At 45.9% G+C, this 18,036-nt stretch overlaps 1 protein-coding gene across 1 annotated transcript in view; it reads left to right on the forward strand.

Moving 5' to 3' along the window:
* The window catches only part of AKAP8 (A-kinase anchoring protein 8), a 29,764-nt gene extending 18,839 nt beyond the window's left edge, over nt 1–10,925 (forward strand). Inside the window, 5 exon segments of the mRNA XM_064401982.1 lie at nt 1,061–1,096; nt 1,098–1,155; nt 3,506–3,636; nt 5,699–5,794; nt 8,263–10,925. Coding sequence (XP_064258052.1) covers nt 1,061–1,096; nt 1,098–1,155; nt 3,506–3,636; nt 5,699–5,794; nt 8,263–8,295 — 354 coding nt within the window. The 3' untranslated portion in view covers nt 8,296–10,925.
* The last annotated feature ends 7,111 nt before the right edge of the window (nt 10,926–18,036 follow it).

Raw genomic sequence — 18,036 nt, forward strand, 5'->3', positions numbered from 1 at the left:
GTTTTTATCCCCATTTTTCCCTGTTTTTATTCCCATTTTTCCATGTTTTTATCCCCGTTTTTCTCTGGTTTTATCCATGTTTTCCCATATTTTTTCCCATTTTTCCCATTTTCCCCGTTTTTCTCCCCATTCCCAGGAGTACATCGTGAACAGGAACAGGAAGATCGATGCTTTATTCCCATTTTTATTCCCATTTTCTCTGGTTTTATTCCCATTTTTCCCTGCTTTTATCCCCATTTTTCTCTGGTTTTTATCCATGTTTTCCCATATTTTTTCCCATTTTCCCCATTTTTACTCCCGTTTTTCCCATTTTCCCCGTTTTTCTCCCCATTTTTCCCTGTTTTCCCAGGAGTACATTGTGAACAGGAACAGGAAGATCGATGCTTTATTCCCATTTTTATTCCCATTTTCCCTGCTTTTATCCCCATTTTTCTCATTTTTCTCTGGTTTTATCCCCATTTTTCCATGTTTTTTCCCCATTTTTCCTCCCGTTTTTCCCATTTTCCCCATTTTTCTCCCCATTTCCAGGAGTACATCGTGGACAGGAACAGGAAGATCGATGCTTTATTCCCATTTTTATTCCCATTTTTCCCTGGGTTTATTCCCATTTCCCCTGCTTTTATCCACCTTTTTTCTCTGGTTTTATCCCCATTTTTCCATGTTTTTCCCCATTTTTCCTCCCATTTTTCCCATTTTCCCCATTTTTCTCCCCATTTCCAGGAGTACATCGTGAACAGGAACAGGAAGATCGATGCTTTATTCCCATTTTTATTCCCATTATTCCCTGCTTTTATCCCCTTTTTTCTCTGGTTTTATCCCCATTTTTCCATGTTTTTCCCCATTTTTCCTCCCATTTTTCCCATTTTCCCCGTTTTTCTCCCCATTCCCAGGAGTACATCGTGAACAGGAACAGGAAGATCGATGCTTTATTCCCATTTTTATTCCCATTTCCCCTGCTTTTATCCCCATTTTTCTCTGGTTTTATCCCCATTTTTCCATGTTTTTCCCCATTTTTCCTCCCGTTTTTCCCATTTTCCCCGTTTTTCTCCCCATTTTCCAGGAGTACATCGTGAACAGGAACAGGAAGATCGAGCGGGCGGCGCCAGGAGCTGACGGAGAAGGAGGGGAGCAAAGCCCGGCCCGACCCCTTCAAGGGTGGGGAGCGCAACTCCCGGCTCCGGGGACTTGGGGGGATTTTTTGGGAATTTTGGGGGGAATTTTGGGGAATTTTTGGGGAATTTTTGGGGAATTTTTGGGGAATTTTCTGAGTATTTTGGCAGAATTTTTTGGGAATTTTTGGGTGTTTGGGGAGGAACTTTTGGGGCGGTTTTGGGGAAAATTTTGGGGGAATTTTCGGGGGAATTTTTTGGGAATTTTGGGGGATTTTTTTGGGAATTTTTTGGCAATATTTTTTGGGAACTTTCAGGGGAATTTAAAAAAAAAATTTCTGGGGAATTTTCTGGAAATTTTCAGGGAACTTTTCGGGAAATTTGGGGGAAATTGTTTTGGAACTTTTGGGGAAATTTTCTGGGAATTTTGGGAAACTTTCTGGGAAATTTTCTGGAAATATTTGGGGGAATTTTTGGGGAATTTTGGGGAAATTTTCTGGGAATTTTGGGGAATTTTTTGGGGGAACTTTTGGGGGAATTTTTTTAAATTTTTGGGAATTTTTGGGGAATTTTTAGGAATTTGGGGGAATTTTTTTTGGAATTTTGGGGATTTTTTTGGGAATTTTGGGGAATTTTTGGGGGAATTTTTGGGAAATTTTTTTGGGATGTTTTGGGGGATTTGGGGGAATTTTTTTTTAATTTCGGGGATTTTTTGGGGAATTTTGGGGGGAATTTTTGGGATTATTTGGGAATTTTTGGGGGGATATTTTTGGGAATTTTTTTGGGGAACTTTTGGGGGAATTTTAAAAAAAATTCTGGGGAATTTTCTGGGAATTTTGGAGGAATTTTTTGGAACTTTCTGGGGAATCTTCTGGAATTTTTGTGGGAATTTTCTGGGAATTTTTGGGGGGATTTTCTGGGCAATTTTGGGGGAATTTTTTTGAAATTTTGGAGGAATTGGGGAAAAATTTTGGGGATTTTTTTGGGGATTTTTTTGGGGAACTTTTGGGGGAATTTAAAAAAAAATTCTGGGGAATCTTCTGGGAATTTTGGGGGAATTTTTGGGAATTTTCTGGGAAATTTTGGGGGAAAGTTTTTTTGAACTTTTGGGGGAATTTTCTGGGAATTTTGGGGAACTTTCTGGGAAATTTTCTGGGACTATTTTGGGGAATTTTTGGGGATTTTTTTGGAACTTTCTGGGAATTTTTGGGGACCTTTTCAGGAATCTTCTGGGAAATTTTGGGGGAATTTTTTTTGAAATTTTGGGGGAATTTTCTGGGAATTTTTGGACATTTTGGGGGAATTTTTTGGGGAATTTTCTGGGAATATTTTGGGGGAATTTTTGGGGATCTTTTTTTCAACTTTCTGGGAATTTTTGGGGAGTTTTTTTTGAAGTTTCAGGGAACTTTTGGGGAATTTTTGGGGAATTTTCTGGGATCATGGATCGGCCAGGAGCACTTTTCCAAGGGCATCGAGGCCAATCCTCATTTTTGGGGGTCAAATTTGCTGATTTTATCCCCGAGAAAGGGAATTTTTGGGCTGGGATTGGGGCTGTTTAACTCCTCCTGACCCAAATCCTTGGAATTTTCTGGGAATTTCCTGGAATTTTCTGGAATGTTCCTGCTCAGGGATCAGCCAGGAGCATTTCCCTGAGCGACTCTTCCCCAAATCCTCTTTTTTGGGTCAAATTTGCTGAATTTAATCCCCGAAAAAACCAATTTTGGGCTGGGATTGGGGCTGTTTGACTCCTCCTGACCCAAATCCCTGGAATTTTGGGGAATTTTTGGGGAATATTTTTGGAATTTCCTGGATCAGGGATCAGCCAGGAGCATTTCCCCGAGCGACTCTTCCCCAAATCCTCATTTTTGGGTAAAATTTGCTGAATTTAATCCCCGAAAAATCCAATTTTGGGGCTGGGATTGTGGCTGTTTAACTCCTCCTGACCCAAATCCTTGGAATTTCCTGGAATTTTCTGGAATTTCCTGGAATTTCCTGGAATTGCCTGCACAGGGATCAGCCAGGAGCATTTTTTTCAAGCGGATCGAGGCAAATCCTCATTTTTGGGTAAAATTTGCTGGATTTAATCCCCGAGAAAGGGAATTTTTGGGCCGGGATTGGGGCTGTTTGACTCCTCCTGACCCAAATCCCTGGAATTTTGGGGAATTTTTTGGGGAATATTTTTGGAATTTCCTGGGACCAGGGATCGCCAGGAGCATTTCCCCGAGCGACTCTTCCCCAAATCCTCTTTTTTGGGTCAAATTTGCTGGATTTTATCCCCCGAGAAAGGGAATTTTTGGGCCGGGATTGGGGCTGTTTGGGTTTCCCTGACCCAAATCCGTGGAATTTCCTGGAATTTTCTGGGAATTCCCTGGAATTTTCTGGAATTGCCTTCTCAGGGATCGGCCAGGAGCACTTCTTCAAGCGGATCGAGGCGGCGCACTGCCTGGCGTGTGACATGCTGATCCCGGCCCAGGGCCACCTCCTGCAGAGGCACCTGCGCTCCGCCGAGCACAACCGCAGCCGCAGGGTGAGCACGGGCTTAGGCCGGCCTTAAACCGGCCTTAACCGGGGTTTAACCTGAGCTTAACCTGAATTTATACTGAATTTATACCGAATTTGTCCTGAATTTATCCTGAATTATCCCGGATTGAGCACAACCGCAGCCGCAGGGTGAGCACGGGCTTAGGCCGGCCTTAAACCGGCCTTAAACCGGGGTTTAACCTGAGCTTAACCTGAATTTATCCTGAATTATCCCGGATCGAGCACAACCGCAGCCGCAGGGTGAGCACCGGCTTAGGCCAGCCTTAAACCGGCCTTAAACCGGGCTTAAACCAAAATTTATACTGAATTGATACTGAATTTATACCGAATTTATACCGAATTATCCCGGATTGAGCACAACCGCAGCCGCAGGGTGAGGAACAGGCTTAGGCCGAGCTTAAACCGAGCTTAAACCGGGTTTAACCTGAGCTTAACCTGAATTGATACTGAATTTATACTGAATTTAACCTGAATTTATCCTGAATTATCCCGGATTGAGCACAACCGCAGCCGCAGGGTGAGACACGGGGTTAGGCTGGGCTTAAACTGGGTTTAACCCAGGCTTAAACCGGGCTTAACCTGAGCTTAACCTGAGTTTATACTGAATTTATCCTGAATTATCCCGGATTGAGCACAACCGCAGCCGCAGGGTGAGCACGGGCTTAAACCGGGCTTAGGCCAGGCTTAACCGAGGTTTAACCTGAGCTTAACCTGAATTTATACTGAATTTGTCCTGAATTATCCCGGATTGAGCACAACCACAGCTGCAGGGTGAGACACGGCCTTAGACCGGGCTTAAACCGGGCTTAACCTGAATTTATACTGAGTTTATTCTCAATTTATCCCAGATTTAGCACAACTGCAGCCGCAGGGTGAGGAAAACAGACTTAGGCCGGGCTTAACCCGAGCTCAACCCAGGATTTTCCCCCCAAAGCCCTTTGGAATTCCCAGAATTCCAGGATTTTATTCCCAAATCCCCTCTGGAACTCCCAGAATTCCGGGATTTTCCCCCCAGGTCCCTCAGGAATTCCCGAAATTCTGGGATTTTATTCCCAAACCCCTGTGGATTCTCGGAATTCCGGGATTTTCCCCCAAACCTCTCTGGAATTCTGGGATTTGATTCCCAAACCCCTCTGGAATTCCGGAATTCGGGGATTTTCCCCCCGAACCCCTCTGGAATTCCGTGATTTCATTCCCAAACCTCTCTGGAATTCCGGGATTTGATTCCCAAACCCCTCTGGAACTCCTGGAATTCCGGGATTTTCCCCCAAACCCCTCTGGAACTCCCGGGATTGGATTCCCAAACCCCTCTGGAATTCTGGGATTTTCCCCCCAACCCCCTCTGGAATTCCTGGAATTCTGGGATATTTCCCCCCAAACCCCTCTGGAATTCCCGGAATTCCGGGATTTTCCCCCCAAACCCCTGTGGAGCTCCCAGAATTCCGGGATATTTCCCCCCAACAAACCCCTGTGGAACTCCTGGAATTCCGGGATTTTCCCCCCAAACCCCTCTGGAACTCCCAGAATTCCGGGATTTTCCCCCCCAAACCCCTGTGGAACTCCCGGAATTCCGGGATTTTCCCCCAAACCCCTCTGGAACTCCCGGGATTTGATTCCCAAACCCCTCTGGAATTCCGGAATTCCGGGATTTTCCCCCCAAACCCCTCTGGAATTCCGGGATATTTCCCCCCAACCCCCTCTGGAATTCCTGGAATTCTGGGATATTTCCCCCCAAACCCCTCTGGAATTCCCGGAATTCCGGGATTTTCCCCCCAAACCCCTGTGGAGCTCCCAGAATTCCGGGATATTTCCCCCCAACAAACCCCTGTGGAACTCCTGGAATTGCGGGATTTTCCCCCCACACCCCTGCGGAACTCCCGGAATTCCGGGATTTCATTCCCAAACCCCTCTGGAATTGCGGGATTTCCCCCCCAAACCCCTGTGGAACTGGCGGAATTCCGGGATTTGATTCCCAAACCCCTCTGGAATTCCGGAATTCCGGGATTCCCCCGACCCCCCCCCCCCCCGTGGCCGTGCTGTGTCCGCAGGTGGCGGCGGAGCAGTTCAAGAAGACGAGCCTGCACGTGGCCAAGAGCGTCCTCAACAACAAACACATCGTCAGGATGCTCGAGAAGTACCTGCAGGTACCCCGGCATTCCCGCATCCCAAAAACCCCCCAATCCCAAAAAACATCCCCAAAAAATCCCACCAAAAATCCCCCAAAAATCCCCCCAAAAATCCCCAAAATACCTGCAGGTACCCCCCGGGCATTCCCGCATCCCAAAAACCCCCCGAATCCCAAAAAACATCCCCAAAAAATTCCAAAAAAATCCCCCAAAAAATCCCCCCAAAAAAGTCCCCAAAAAAATCCCCCAAAAATCCCCCCAAAAATCCCCGAAATACCTGCAGGTACCCCGGGGATTCCCAAATTCCTGGGACCCCCAAAATCCCAAAAAACATCCCCAAAAAATTCCAAAAAAATCCCCCCAAAAAACCAAAAAAAGCCCCCAAAAATCCCACAAAAATCCCCAAAAAATCCCAAAAAAATCACCAAAAAATCCCACAAAAAACCAGCAAAAAATATTTAAAAAAACGCCCCAAAACCCCCAAAATACCTGCAGGTACCCCCAGTTGCTGGATCCCCAAAAATCCCCAAAACTGCACAAAAACATCCCCAAAAAAGTCCAAAAAAAATCCCCCAAAAATTCCCCTCCAAAAAAAATCACCAAAAAATCCCACAAAAAAGCAGCAAAAAATTCCACAAAAAATCCACAAAAAACACCACAAAAAATCCCCAAAATACCTGCAGGTACCCCCAGATCCCGGGTCCCCAAAAACCCCCAAAATCCCAAAAAACATCCCAAAAAAATTCCAAAAAAATCCCCCAAAAATACCCCCAAAAAATCACCAAAAAATTCCACCAAAAATCCCCAAAAAATCCCACAAAAATCCTACAAAAAATCCCCAAAATACCTGCAGGTACCCCGGGGATTCCCAAATTCCTGGGACCCCAAAATCCCAAAAAACATCCCCAAAAAATTCCAAAAAAAATCCCCCAAAAATCCCCCAAAAACGCCCAAAAAATCACCAAAAATCCCACAAAAATCACCAAAAAAATCCACAAAAAAATCCCCCCAAAAAATCCCACAAAAATCCTACAAAAAATCCCCAAAATACCTGCAGTTACCCCCAACTCCCGGGTCCCCAAAAACCCCCAAAATCCCACAGAAAATCCCACAAAAAATCCCCCCAAAATCCCACCAAAAAAATCCCACAAAAAAAAAAAAATCCCGAAAGAATTCCACAAAAAATCCCCCCAAAATACCTGCAGGTACCCCCAGATCCTGGGTCCCCAAAATCCCACAAAAAATTCCACAAAAAACACCACAAAAAATCCCCAAAATACCTGCAGGTACCCCGGGGAATTCCCACCTGCCTGGGGCCCAAAATCCCAAAAAAAACCCCAAAAAAATCCCCAAAAAATCCAACAGAAATCCCAAAAAAAAAACCCAAAAAATTCCCCCAAAAATCCCCAAAAAATCCAATAGAAATCCAAAAAATCCCCAAAATACTTGCAGGTACCCCCAGTTCCCGGATCCCCATAAATCCCCAAAATTCCACAAAAATCCCACAAAAAATTCCCAAAAAATCCCACCAAAAAAAAAAGGCCCCAAAAATCCCACAAAAAAACCTCCAAAAATTCCCCCCAAAATCCTCCAAAAAAAATCCCTAAAAATTCCAAAAATATCCCCGAAAAAATCCCCCAAAAATTCTACAGAAATCCCCCATAAAATCCCCCCAGAAAATCCCACAAAATTTTCCCCAAAATTCCCCAAAAATCCCCCAAAAATAAAAAAAATCCCCCAAAATTCCCCCCCCAAAAATCCCCAAAAAATAAAAAAAATTTCCCAGAATATCCCTGTAAAAATCCTCAAAAAAATTCCCAAAAATCCCCCAAAAATCCCCAAAAATCCCACCAAAAAATGCCACAAAAAATCCCCCACAAAACCCCCAGAAAATCAAAAAAATTCCCCAAAATCCCCAATTTTTTTCCCCTTGGGGCTGGGCCGGGAATTCCGGGTTTTCCGGAATGTTCCGGGCGGGACCCCGGGAGCGGCGGCGCCTCCGGAGGATCCCGGAATTCCGGCGGGAGAAGCTCCGAGATCCCAAAAATCCCTCCCCGAACGTTTGGGGTCAGCCCAGGCTGGGAAACCTTGGAAAAAATGGGGGGAAAAGGGAAAAAAAAGGGAAAAAAGTGGGAAAAATGGTGACTGTGCCTGCTGGGAGCTGGGAAAACGGGATTGGGATCCCAAAAATGGGATTGGGATCCGAAAAAATAGGAATTTGGATCCCGAAAAATGGGACTTTGGATCCCAAAAAATGGGATTGGCATCCCAAAAAATGGGATTGGGATCCTGAAAAATGGGATTGGGATCCTGAAAAATGGGATTGGCATCCCGAAAAATCGAGTTTGGATCCCGGGAAGATGGACCTGGAGTCCTGGGAAAAATGGGATTGGGATCGTGAAAATGGGATTTTGGATCCCAAAAAATGGGATTGGCACCCCAAAAAATGGGAATTTGGATCCCAGAAAAAGGACTTTGGATCCCAGGAAAAATGGGATTTTGGATCCCGGGAAGAGTGACCTCAGGTCCAGGGAAAAATGGGATTTGCATCCCAAAAAATGGAATTTGGATCCCAAGAAGAGGGACGGTGGATCCCAGGGAAAAAAGGATCTTGACTCCAGAGAATAAAGGGATTTGGATCCCAGGAAAAAGGGATTTGGATCCCAAAAAATGGACTTTGGATCCCAAAAAAAAAGGGTTTTGGATTCCAAGAAGAGGGACGGTGGATCCCAGGGGGAAAAAGGACCTTGAGTCCAGGGGAAAAGGGATTTGGATCCCAGGAAAAATGGGATTTTGGAGCCCAGGAAAAAAGGGATTTTGGATCCTGGGAAGATGGACCTCGGGTCCTGGGGAAAATGGGATTGGGATCCCAAAAAAACGGGAATTTGGATCCCAGAAAAAGGACTTCGGGTCCTGGGGAAAATGGGATTTGGATCCCCAAAAATGGGATTTTGGATCCCAGGGAAAAAGGGATTTTGGATCCCAGGAAGATGGACCTCGGGTCCTGGGGAAAATGGGAATTTGGATCCCAAAGGAAAAGGGATTTGGATCCCAAGAAGACGGACTTTGGATCCTAGGGAAAAAAGGGATTTGGATCCCAAAAAAAAAGGATTTTGGATCCCAAAAAATGGACTTTGGATGCTGGGAACACGGACCTCAGGTCCTGGGAAAATGGGAATTTGGATCCTAAAAACCTGGGAATTTGGATCCCAGAAAAAGGACCTCGGGTCCTGGGAAAAATGGGATTTGGATCCCAGGAAAAAGGGATTTGGATCCCAAAAAATGGACTTTGGATCCCAAAGGAAAAGGGATTTGGATCCCAAGAAGAGGGACGGTGGATCCCAGGAAAAGTGACCCCAAATCCTGGGAAAGGGACGCTGGATCCCGGGAAAAATGGGACTTTGGATCCCAAAAATGGGATTTGCATCCCAAACAAGAAGGATTTGGAGCCCAAGGAAGAAGGATTTTGGATCCTGGGAAGACGGACCTGGAGTCCTGGGAAAAATGGGATTGGGATCCCAGGAAAAAAGGGATTTTGGATCCCAGGAAAAAAGGGATTTTGGATCCCAGGAAGACAGACCTTGGGTCCAGGGGAAAAAGGGATTTCGGATCCCAAGAAAAAGGATTTTGGATCCTGGGAAAAAGGGACCTGGAGTCCCGGGGAAAAAGGGATTTGGATCCCAAGAAAAAAGGACCTTGGATCCTGGGAAAAGGGACCTGGAGCCCTGGGAGAAAAAGGACGTTGAGTCCTGGGAAAAAAGGGATTTGGATCCCAAAAAACGGGATTTGGATCCCAAAAAAAGGGACTTTGGAGTCCAAGGAAAAAGGATTTTGGATCCTGGGAAGACGGACTTGGAGTCCTGGGAAAAGGGACGCTGGATCCCGGGGAAAAAAGGGATTTTGGATCCCGAAAGATGGGATTGGGATCCCAAGAAAAAGGACCTCAGATCCTGGGAAAAGGGACTTGGAGTCCTGGGAAAAATGGGATTGGGATCCCAAGAAGAGGGATGGTGCATCCCAAAAGAAGGGACTTTGGATCCCGGGAAAAGTGATGCTGGATCCCAGGAAAAAAGGGATTTGGATCCCAAGGAAAAGGGACTTTGGATCCCAAAAAAAGGGACTTTGGATCCCAAGGAAAAGGGACTTTGGATCCCAAAAAAAGGGACTTTGGATCCCAAGGAAAAGGGACTTTGGATCCCAAAAAAAGGGACTTTGGATCCCAAGGAAAAGGGACTTTGGATCCCAAAAAAAGGGACTTTGGATCCCAAGGAAAAGGGACTTTGGATCCCAAAAAAAGGGACTTTGGATCCCAAGGAAAAGGGACTTTGGATCCCAAGGAAAAGGGACTTTGGATCCCAAAAAAAGGGACTTTGGATCCCAAAAAAAGGGACTTTGGATCCCAAGGAAAAGGGACTTTGGATCCCAAAAAAAGGGACTTTGGATCCCAAGGAAAAGGGACTTTGGATCCCAAAAAAAGGGACTTTGGATCCCAAGGAAAAGGGACTTTGGATCCCAAAAAAAGGGACTTTGGATCCCAAGGAAAAGGGACTTTGGATCCCAAAAAAAGGGACTTTGGATCCTGGGAAAAGTGATGCTGGATCCCAAGGAAAAGGGACTTTGGATCCCAAAAAAAGGGACTTTGGATCCCAAGGAAAAGGGACTTTGGATCCCAAAAAAAGGGACTTTGGATCCCAAGGAAAAGGGACTTTGGATCCCAAAAAAAGGGACTTTGGATCCTGGGAAAAGTGATGCTGGATCCCAAAAAAAGGGACTTTGGATCCCAAGGAAAAAGGATTTTGGATCCTGGGAAAATGGACCTCGGGTCCTGGGAAAAATGGGATTTGGAGCCCAAGAAGAGGGACGGTGGATCCCGAAAGAAGAACTTTGGATCCCAGGAAAAGTGACCCCAAATCCTGGGAAAAGGAACGCTGGATCCCGGGAGAAGGAGGTACGTTGGATCCTGGGGAAAAGGGGATTGGGATCCCAAAACATGGGATTGGGATCCCAAAAAAAAATGGATTTGAAGCCCAAGGAAGAAGGGTTTTGGATCCTGGGAAGACGGACCTGGAGTCCTGGGAAAAATGGGATTGGGATCCCCAAAAATGGGATTTGGATCCCAGGAAGATGGACCTCAGGTCCAGGGGAAAAAGGGATTCTGGATCCCAAAAAAAGGATTTTGAATCCTGGGAAAAGGGACCTGGAGTCCCGGGAAAAATGGGATTTGGATCCCAAAATATGGGATTTTGGATCCCAGGAAAAATGGGATTTTGGATCCCGGGAAGACAGACCTCAAAAAAAGGACTTTGCATCCTGGGAAAGGTGACCCTAAATCCTGGGAAAAGGGACGCTGGATCCCGGGGAAAATGGGATTTGGATCCCAAGAAAAAGGACCTTGGATCCTGGGAAAAGGGACCTGGAGCCCTGGGAGAAAAAGGACGTTGAGTCCTGGGAAAAAAGGGATTTTGGATCCCTTAAAAAAGAATTTGGATCCCAAAAAATGGGATTTGGAGCCCAAGAAGAGGGACGGTGGATCCCGAAAGAAGAACTTTGGATCCCAGGAAAAGTGACCCCAAATCCTGGGAAAAGGAACGCTGGATCCCGGGAGAAGGAGGTACGTTGGATCCTGGGGAAAAGGGGATTGGGATCCCAAAAAAAAAGGATTTGGAGCCCAAGGAAGAAGGGTTTTGGATCCTGAGAAGACGGACCTGGAGTCCTGGGAAAAATGGGATTGGGATCCCAAAAAAAGGGATTTTGGATCCCAGGAAAAAGGAGTTTGGACCCCAAAAGAGGGGACGCTGGATCCTGGGAAAAATGGGATTTTGGATCCCAAAAAAAGGGGATTTTGGATCCCAGGAAGATGGACCTCAGGTCCAGTGGAAAAGGGATTTAGGATCCCAAAAAAAGGATTTTGGATCCTGGGAAAAGGGATCATGGATCCTGAGAAGAGGGACTTCGGATCCTGGGAAAGAAAGGACATTGTGTCCTGGGAAAAATGGGATTTGGATCCTAAAAAATGGGATTTGGATCCCAAGAAGAGGGATGGTGGATCCCAAAAGAAGGGACGTTGGATCTTGGGAAAATGGGATTTGGATCCCAAAAAATGGGATTTGGATCCCAAAAAATGGGATTTGGATCCCAAGAAGAGGAACTTTGGATCCTGGGAAAAGGACTTGTAAGTTAAAGGAAAAGGGACGTTGGATCCCAGGAAAAAAAGGGGATTTTGGATCCCAAAAAAAGAATTTGGATCCCGGGAAAAGCGGGGATTTTCTATCCAAAAAAAAGGGATTTTGGATCCCAAAACCACAGGTTTGGATCTCAAGAAGAAGGACTTGGGATCCCACAAAAAGCAGCAATTTTTGATCCCAAAAAAGGGATTTTGGATCCCAGGAAAAGCAGGGACTTTGGATCCCAAAAAAGGGATTTTGGATCCCAAAAAAGGGACTTTGGATCCCAGTTTGGGATGGGATCGTTCCCAGTGATCCCAGTTTGGGATGGGATTGTTCCCAGTTTGGGATGGGATCATTCCCAGTGATCCAAGTTTGGGATGGGATTGTTCCCAGTTTGGGATGGGATCGGTCCCAGTGATCCCAGTTTGGGATGGGATTGTTCCCAGTTTGGGATGGGATCGTTCCCAGTGATCCCAGTTTGGGACTCCAGTAATTCCCATTATCCCAGACCAGTATTCCCAGTAATTCCCACTGTCCCAGCCCATCCCAAACTGGAACCTCTCCATCCCACGGAGCCGACCCTGGAAAAAATTTCCCAGAAAAAAAAAAAAAACCAACCAAAAATCCCACAAAAACCTGAAAATTCCCCCCCAAAACCCCTGAACATTCCCAGAAAAACCCAAAAAAATCCCCAGAAAAATCCCAAATATCCCCCTGGCAGGATTTGGGGCAATTCCCAGCACTTTTGGGACAATCCCAAGACCATTATCCCAGAATTTCCCACATTTCCCCCAATTTTCCTTTTTTTTTCCTTATTTCCCATTCTTTTCCCCAATTTTCCAGGATTTTTCCCCAATTTTCCCTCTTTTCCCCCAAATTTTCAATGATTTTTTCCCCAATTTTCCCCATTTTCCCACAAATTTCCCTGTTTTTGCCAAGTTTTCCCTGGTTTTTCCCCAATTTTCCCTTTTCTTCCCAAATTTCCCCCATTTTTCCCCAATTTTCAATTTTTTCCCCCTGATTTTCCCCATTTCCCACAGTTTTCCTCAATTTCCCCCGTTTTCCCTCCCCATTTTTCCCCAAATTCCCATCATTTTTGCCCAAATTTCCCCAATTTCACACATTTCCCCAAATTTTCCCCTATTTTCCGTGTTGTTTTCCTAATTTTCACTTTTTTCCCCAATTTTCCGTGGTTTTCCCCCAAACTTCCCTGTTTCCCCCAATTTTCCATGACTTTTTTCCCCAATTTTCCATGGTTTTTCTCCAATTTTTTCCTTTTTTTCTCCATTTACCCCAAATTTCCATTGTTTATTCCCCCATTTTTCCCTTTTCCCCCCAATTCTTCCCAAATTTCCATTGTTTCCCCTCCCAAATTTTCCATTTCTCCCCCATTTTTTCCCGAAATTTCCTTTTTTCCTCCCACTTTCCCCCAACTTTTCCATGTTTTTTTTCCCCCAAATTTCCCTGGTTTTCCCCACTTTTCAAAGTTTCTCCCCAATTTCCCCCAAATTTCCTTTTTTTCCCCCCAATTTTGCCAAAAATTTCCTTTTTTTCCCCCAAATTTCCGTGGTTTTCCCCCTAATTTTCCCTTTTGCCCCCCAAATTGTCAGTATTTTCCCCCCCATTTTCCCTTTTCCCCCCCAATTTTCCCCAAATTTCCTTGGGGTTTGTCCCAGTATTCCTTTTATTCCCCCAAATTTTCATGTTTTTCCACCCAACTTTCCCTTTCGCCCCCCAATTTTCCCAAAATTTTAATGTTTTTTCCCCACAAATTTCCCTTTTCCCCCCAATTTTCCATGATTTTTCCCTTTTTCTTCCCCAAATTTTCATGGTTTTTGCCCCAATTTTCCCTTTTTCCCCTCAATTTCCCCAAATTTTTAATTTTTTTCCCCACAAATTTCCCTTTCCCCCCCCCCAATTTTCCATATTTCTGACCCCATTTTTCCCTTTTTTTCCCCCAAATTTCCTTGGTTTTTCCCCCAATTTTCCCTTTTCCCCCCCAAATTTTCAGTATTTTCCCCCCAATTTTCCCTTTTCCCCCCCAATTTTGCCCAAATTTCCTTGGTTCTTTCCCCCAAATTTCCCTTTTTCCCCAATTTTTCCATGTTTCCGACCCCATTTTTCCCTTTTTCCCCCCAAATTTCTTTGTTTTTTCCCCCAATTTTCCCCAAATTTTTACCGTTTTCCCCCAATTTTCCCATTTTCCCCCCAACCCAATTTTCCCTTTCCCCCCCCAATTTTCCCCAAATTTCCTTGGTTTTTTCCCCCAATTTTCCCTTTTTCCCCCAATTTTCCCCAAATTTTCACCTTTTTTCCCCCAATTTTCCCTTTTCCCCCCAAACTTTCAGTATTTTTCCCCCCAATTTTCCCTTTTCCCCCCCAATTTCCCCCAAATTTTCAATATTCCCCCCATTTTCCCCAAAATTCCCGTTTTTCCCCCCATTCCAGGGTGAAGATCCCTTCACGGAGGAGCCCCAGGAGAGCCCCAAAGCCTCGGAAATGCCGGAAAAAGCCCCGGAAAATTCGGGAATTCCGCAGGATTGCCCCAAATCCCAGGAATTCCTGCAGGCCCCCGCGCCCCTCCTGGTGCCGCCCTTCCTGGAGGAGCCCGAAATGCCCCAAAATCCCCCGGAAAATCCCCAAAATCCAGAGAATCCCCAAGAAAATCCCCAAAATCCGGAAGATTCCCTGGAAAATCTCAAAAATTCCCAAGAAAATTTGGAAAATTCCCAAGAAAATCCCAAAAATTCCCAAGAAAATTTGGAAAATTCCCAAGAAAATCCCAAAAATTCCCAAGAAAATTTGGAAAATTCCCAAGAAAATTCAGAAAATTCCCAAGAAAATTTGGAAAATTCCCAAGAAAATGCCCAAGAAAATCCCAAAAATTCCCAAGAAAATCCCAAAGATTCCCAAGAAAACCCAACAGAAAACCCTCAAAAATTCGGGATTTCGCCCCAAAACCAAACCGAGGGAGGGGAGGAGGAAGAGGAGGGAAAAAATCCGGAGAAAATTCCAGAAAAAATTCCGGAAAAGGAGGAAAAAAACCCGGGAAAGGAAGAGGAGAAAACCTTGGAGGAGCCCTGAGAAAAAGGTGAGAATTCCACCCAGAAAATTCAGATTTTTCCGGGATTTTCCACCCCGGAATTGGAATTTTGGGGAGAATTCCTGGAAAATTCATTAAAATCAAATTTTTCCCATTTTTTCCCCCATCCCTGATTTATTTTTTTTTCCCTTTCTAGGATGAAGAAGCCAAAAAAAAGGAGAAATTCCTGAATTTTTTCATCCCTGAGGAATTCTCTGCTGGGATTTGGGGCAATTTTCAGGGAAAATAAACCCCAAAAATGGGAAAAATAAAAAGTTGGAAGTTTGGAAAATTCCTGAGGATTTCTCTCATTTTTTCTCCAAAATTCCTCAATTTTAGTGAAGATTTTTCCCAAAAAATTTGAATTTTTCCCTTTAATTTTCATTTTTTTTCATTCCCAGTGGGGATTTGGGGCTGGAATTGGATTTTTAAGGAATGATCTCATTCCAAAGGGGAATTTTTGGGAGAAATTCCTGATTTTTTTTGCCCAAAATTTCCCTTTTCCAACAAAATTTGAGGCTCCACCCCTTTGAGTTTGATCCTTTCTTTTCCCTAAAAAATCCCAAAAAATTTTCAGGAATGATTTGGGATTCAGAGGCAGAATTTGGAATAAATTTGGAATAAAACTGGAATAAATTTGGAATAAATCCCTGATTTTTGCTTTTACCAAAATTCCCTTTTTTTGCCCCAAAAATTGACGGGATTTTTTTTTTTTTAAATGGGAATTTTTTTACCTCAAATTGATCCCAAATTTCTCTGGAATGGGAATTTCCCAGGGGGGGGGACCCCAAATTGTCCTTGGGACCCCCAAAGTGTCCCCAAAATATCCCCAGGACCCTCAAAATGTCCCCAAATTGTCCCCAAAATGTCCTTGAATTGTCCCCAGGACCCCCAAAATGTCCCCAAAACCCCCAAAGTGTCCCCAAAGTGCCCCTGGGACCTCCAAAATGTCCCCAAATTGTCCCCAAAATGTCCCCAGGACCCTCAAAATGTCCCCAAATTGTCCCCAAAATGTCCCCAAATTGTCCTTGGGACCCCCAGAATGTCCCCAAAATGTCCCTTGGACCCCAAAAATGTCCCTGAAGTGTTCCCAGGACCCCCAAAATGTCCCCAAAATATCCCCAGGACCCCCAAAATGTCCCCAAAATGACCCCCGGGACCCCCAAAATGTCCTTGCGACCCCTCAAATGTCCCCAAATGCCTCCAAGACCCCCAAAATGTCCCTAAAATGCCCCAAAATGTCCCTGAATTGTCCCCAGGACCCCCAAAATGTCCCCAAAAGGTCCCCAAAACCCCCAAAGTGCCCCCAAATTGTCCCCAAGACCCCCAAAATGTCCCCAAATTGTCCCCAAAATGTCCCTGAATTGTCCCCAGGACCCCCAAAATGTCCCCAAATTGTCCCCAAAATGTCCCTGAATTGTCCCCAGGACCCCCAAAATGTCCCCAAATTGTCCCCAAAATGTCCCTGAATTGTCCCCAGGACCCCCAAAATGTCCCCAAAGTTTCCCCAGAATGTCCCCAGGACCCCCAAAATGTCCCCAAAATGTCCCTGAATTGTCCCCAGGACCCCCAAAATGTCTCCAAAATGTCCCTGAATTGTCCCCAGGACCCTCAAAATGTCCCCAAATTGTCCTTGGGACCCCCAGAATGTCCCCAGAATGTCCCTTGGACCCCAAAAATGTCCCTGAAGTGTTCCCAGGACCCCCAAAATGTCCCCAAAGTGTCCCCAAAATGTCCCTGAATTGTCCCCAGGACCCCCAAAATGTCCCCAAAGTTTCCCCAGAATGTCCCCAGGACCCCCAAAATGTCCCCAAAATGTCCCTGAATTGTCCCCAGGACCCCCAAAATGTCCCCAAATTGTCCTTGGGACCCCCAGAATGTCCCCAGAATGTCCCTTGGAACCCAAAAATGTCCCTGAAGTGTTCCCAGGACCCCCAAAATGTCCCCAAAGTGTCCCCAAATGTCCCTGAATTGTCCTCAGGACCCCCAAAATGTCCCCAAAGTGTCCCCAAAATCCCCCCAGGACCCTCAAAATGTCCCCAAAGTCCTCAAGGAACCCCCAAAATAACCCAGGACCCCTCAAACATCCCCAAAATGTCCCCAGGGACCCCCAGAGTGTCCCCAACCACCCCGGTGTCACCCAGGACCCCCCAAAACGTCCCCAAAGTCCCCAAAATGTCCCTAAAATTACCCTGAGCCCCCCCAAAATGTCCTTGGGACCCCCAAAATCGCCCCCAAAACGTCCCCAAAGTCCCCAAGGACCCCCCAAAATAACCCGGGACCCCCCAAACGTCCCCAAAATGTTCCCAGGGACCCCCAAAGGGTCCCCAAAGTGCCCCTGGGACCCCCAAAATCGCCCCCAACGGTCCCTAAAGTGCCCCTGAGACCCCTCAAATGTCCCCAGGACCCCCCAAAACCCCCAACATGTCCCCTGGGACCCCTCAAATGTCCCCAAATTGTCCCCAGGACCCCCCAAAATGTCCCCAAAATGTCCCTGGGACCCCAAAAATGTTGCCAAACCCCAAGAACGTCCCCAAGTTGTCCCCAAAGTGTCCCCAAGTTGTCCCCAGGACCCCCAAAGTGTCCCTGGGACCCCCCAAATGTCCCTAAAATGTCCCTAAAATTACCCTGGGACCCCCAAAATGTCCCCAGGACCCCCAAAATGTCCCCAAACTGCCCTTGGGACCCCCAAAATGTCCCTGGGATCCCCCAAAATCTCCCCTAAAGTGTCCCCAAAACCCCCCAAATTGTCCCCGAAATGTCCCCAGGACCCCCAAAATGTCCCCAAATTGTCCCTGAGACCCCCAAAATGTCCCCAAAATCCCCCCAAAAGGTCCCTAAAGTGACCCTGAGACCCCTCAAATGTCCCCAGGACCCCCAAAATGTCCCCAAAGTGCCCCTGGGACCCCCAAAATGTCCCTGGGATCCCCCAAAATCTCCCCTAAAGTGTCCCCAAAACCCCCCAAATTGTCCCCAAAATGTCCCCAGGACCCCCCTGGTGTCCCCAAAGT

Source organism: Passer domesticus, chromosome 34 (genome assembly GCF_036417665.1).
Source record: "Passer domesticus isolate bPasDom1 chromosome 34, bPasDom1.hap1, whole genome shotgun sequence".
NCBI lineage: Eukaryota > Metazoa > Chordata > Aves > Passeriformes > Passeridae > Passer > Passer domesticus.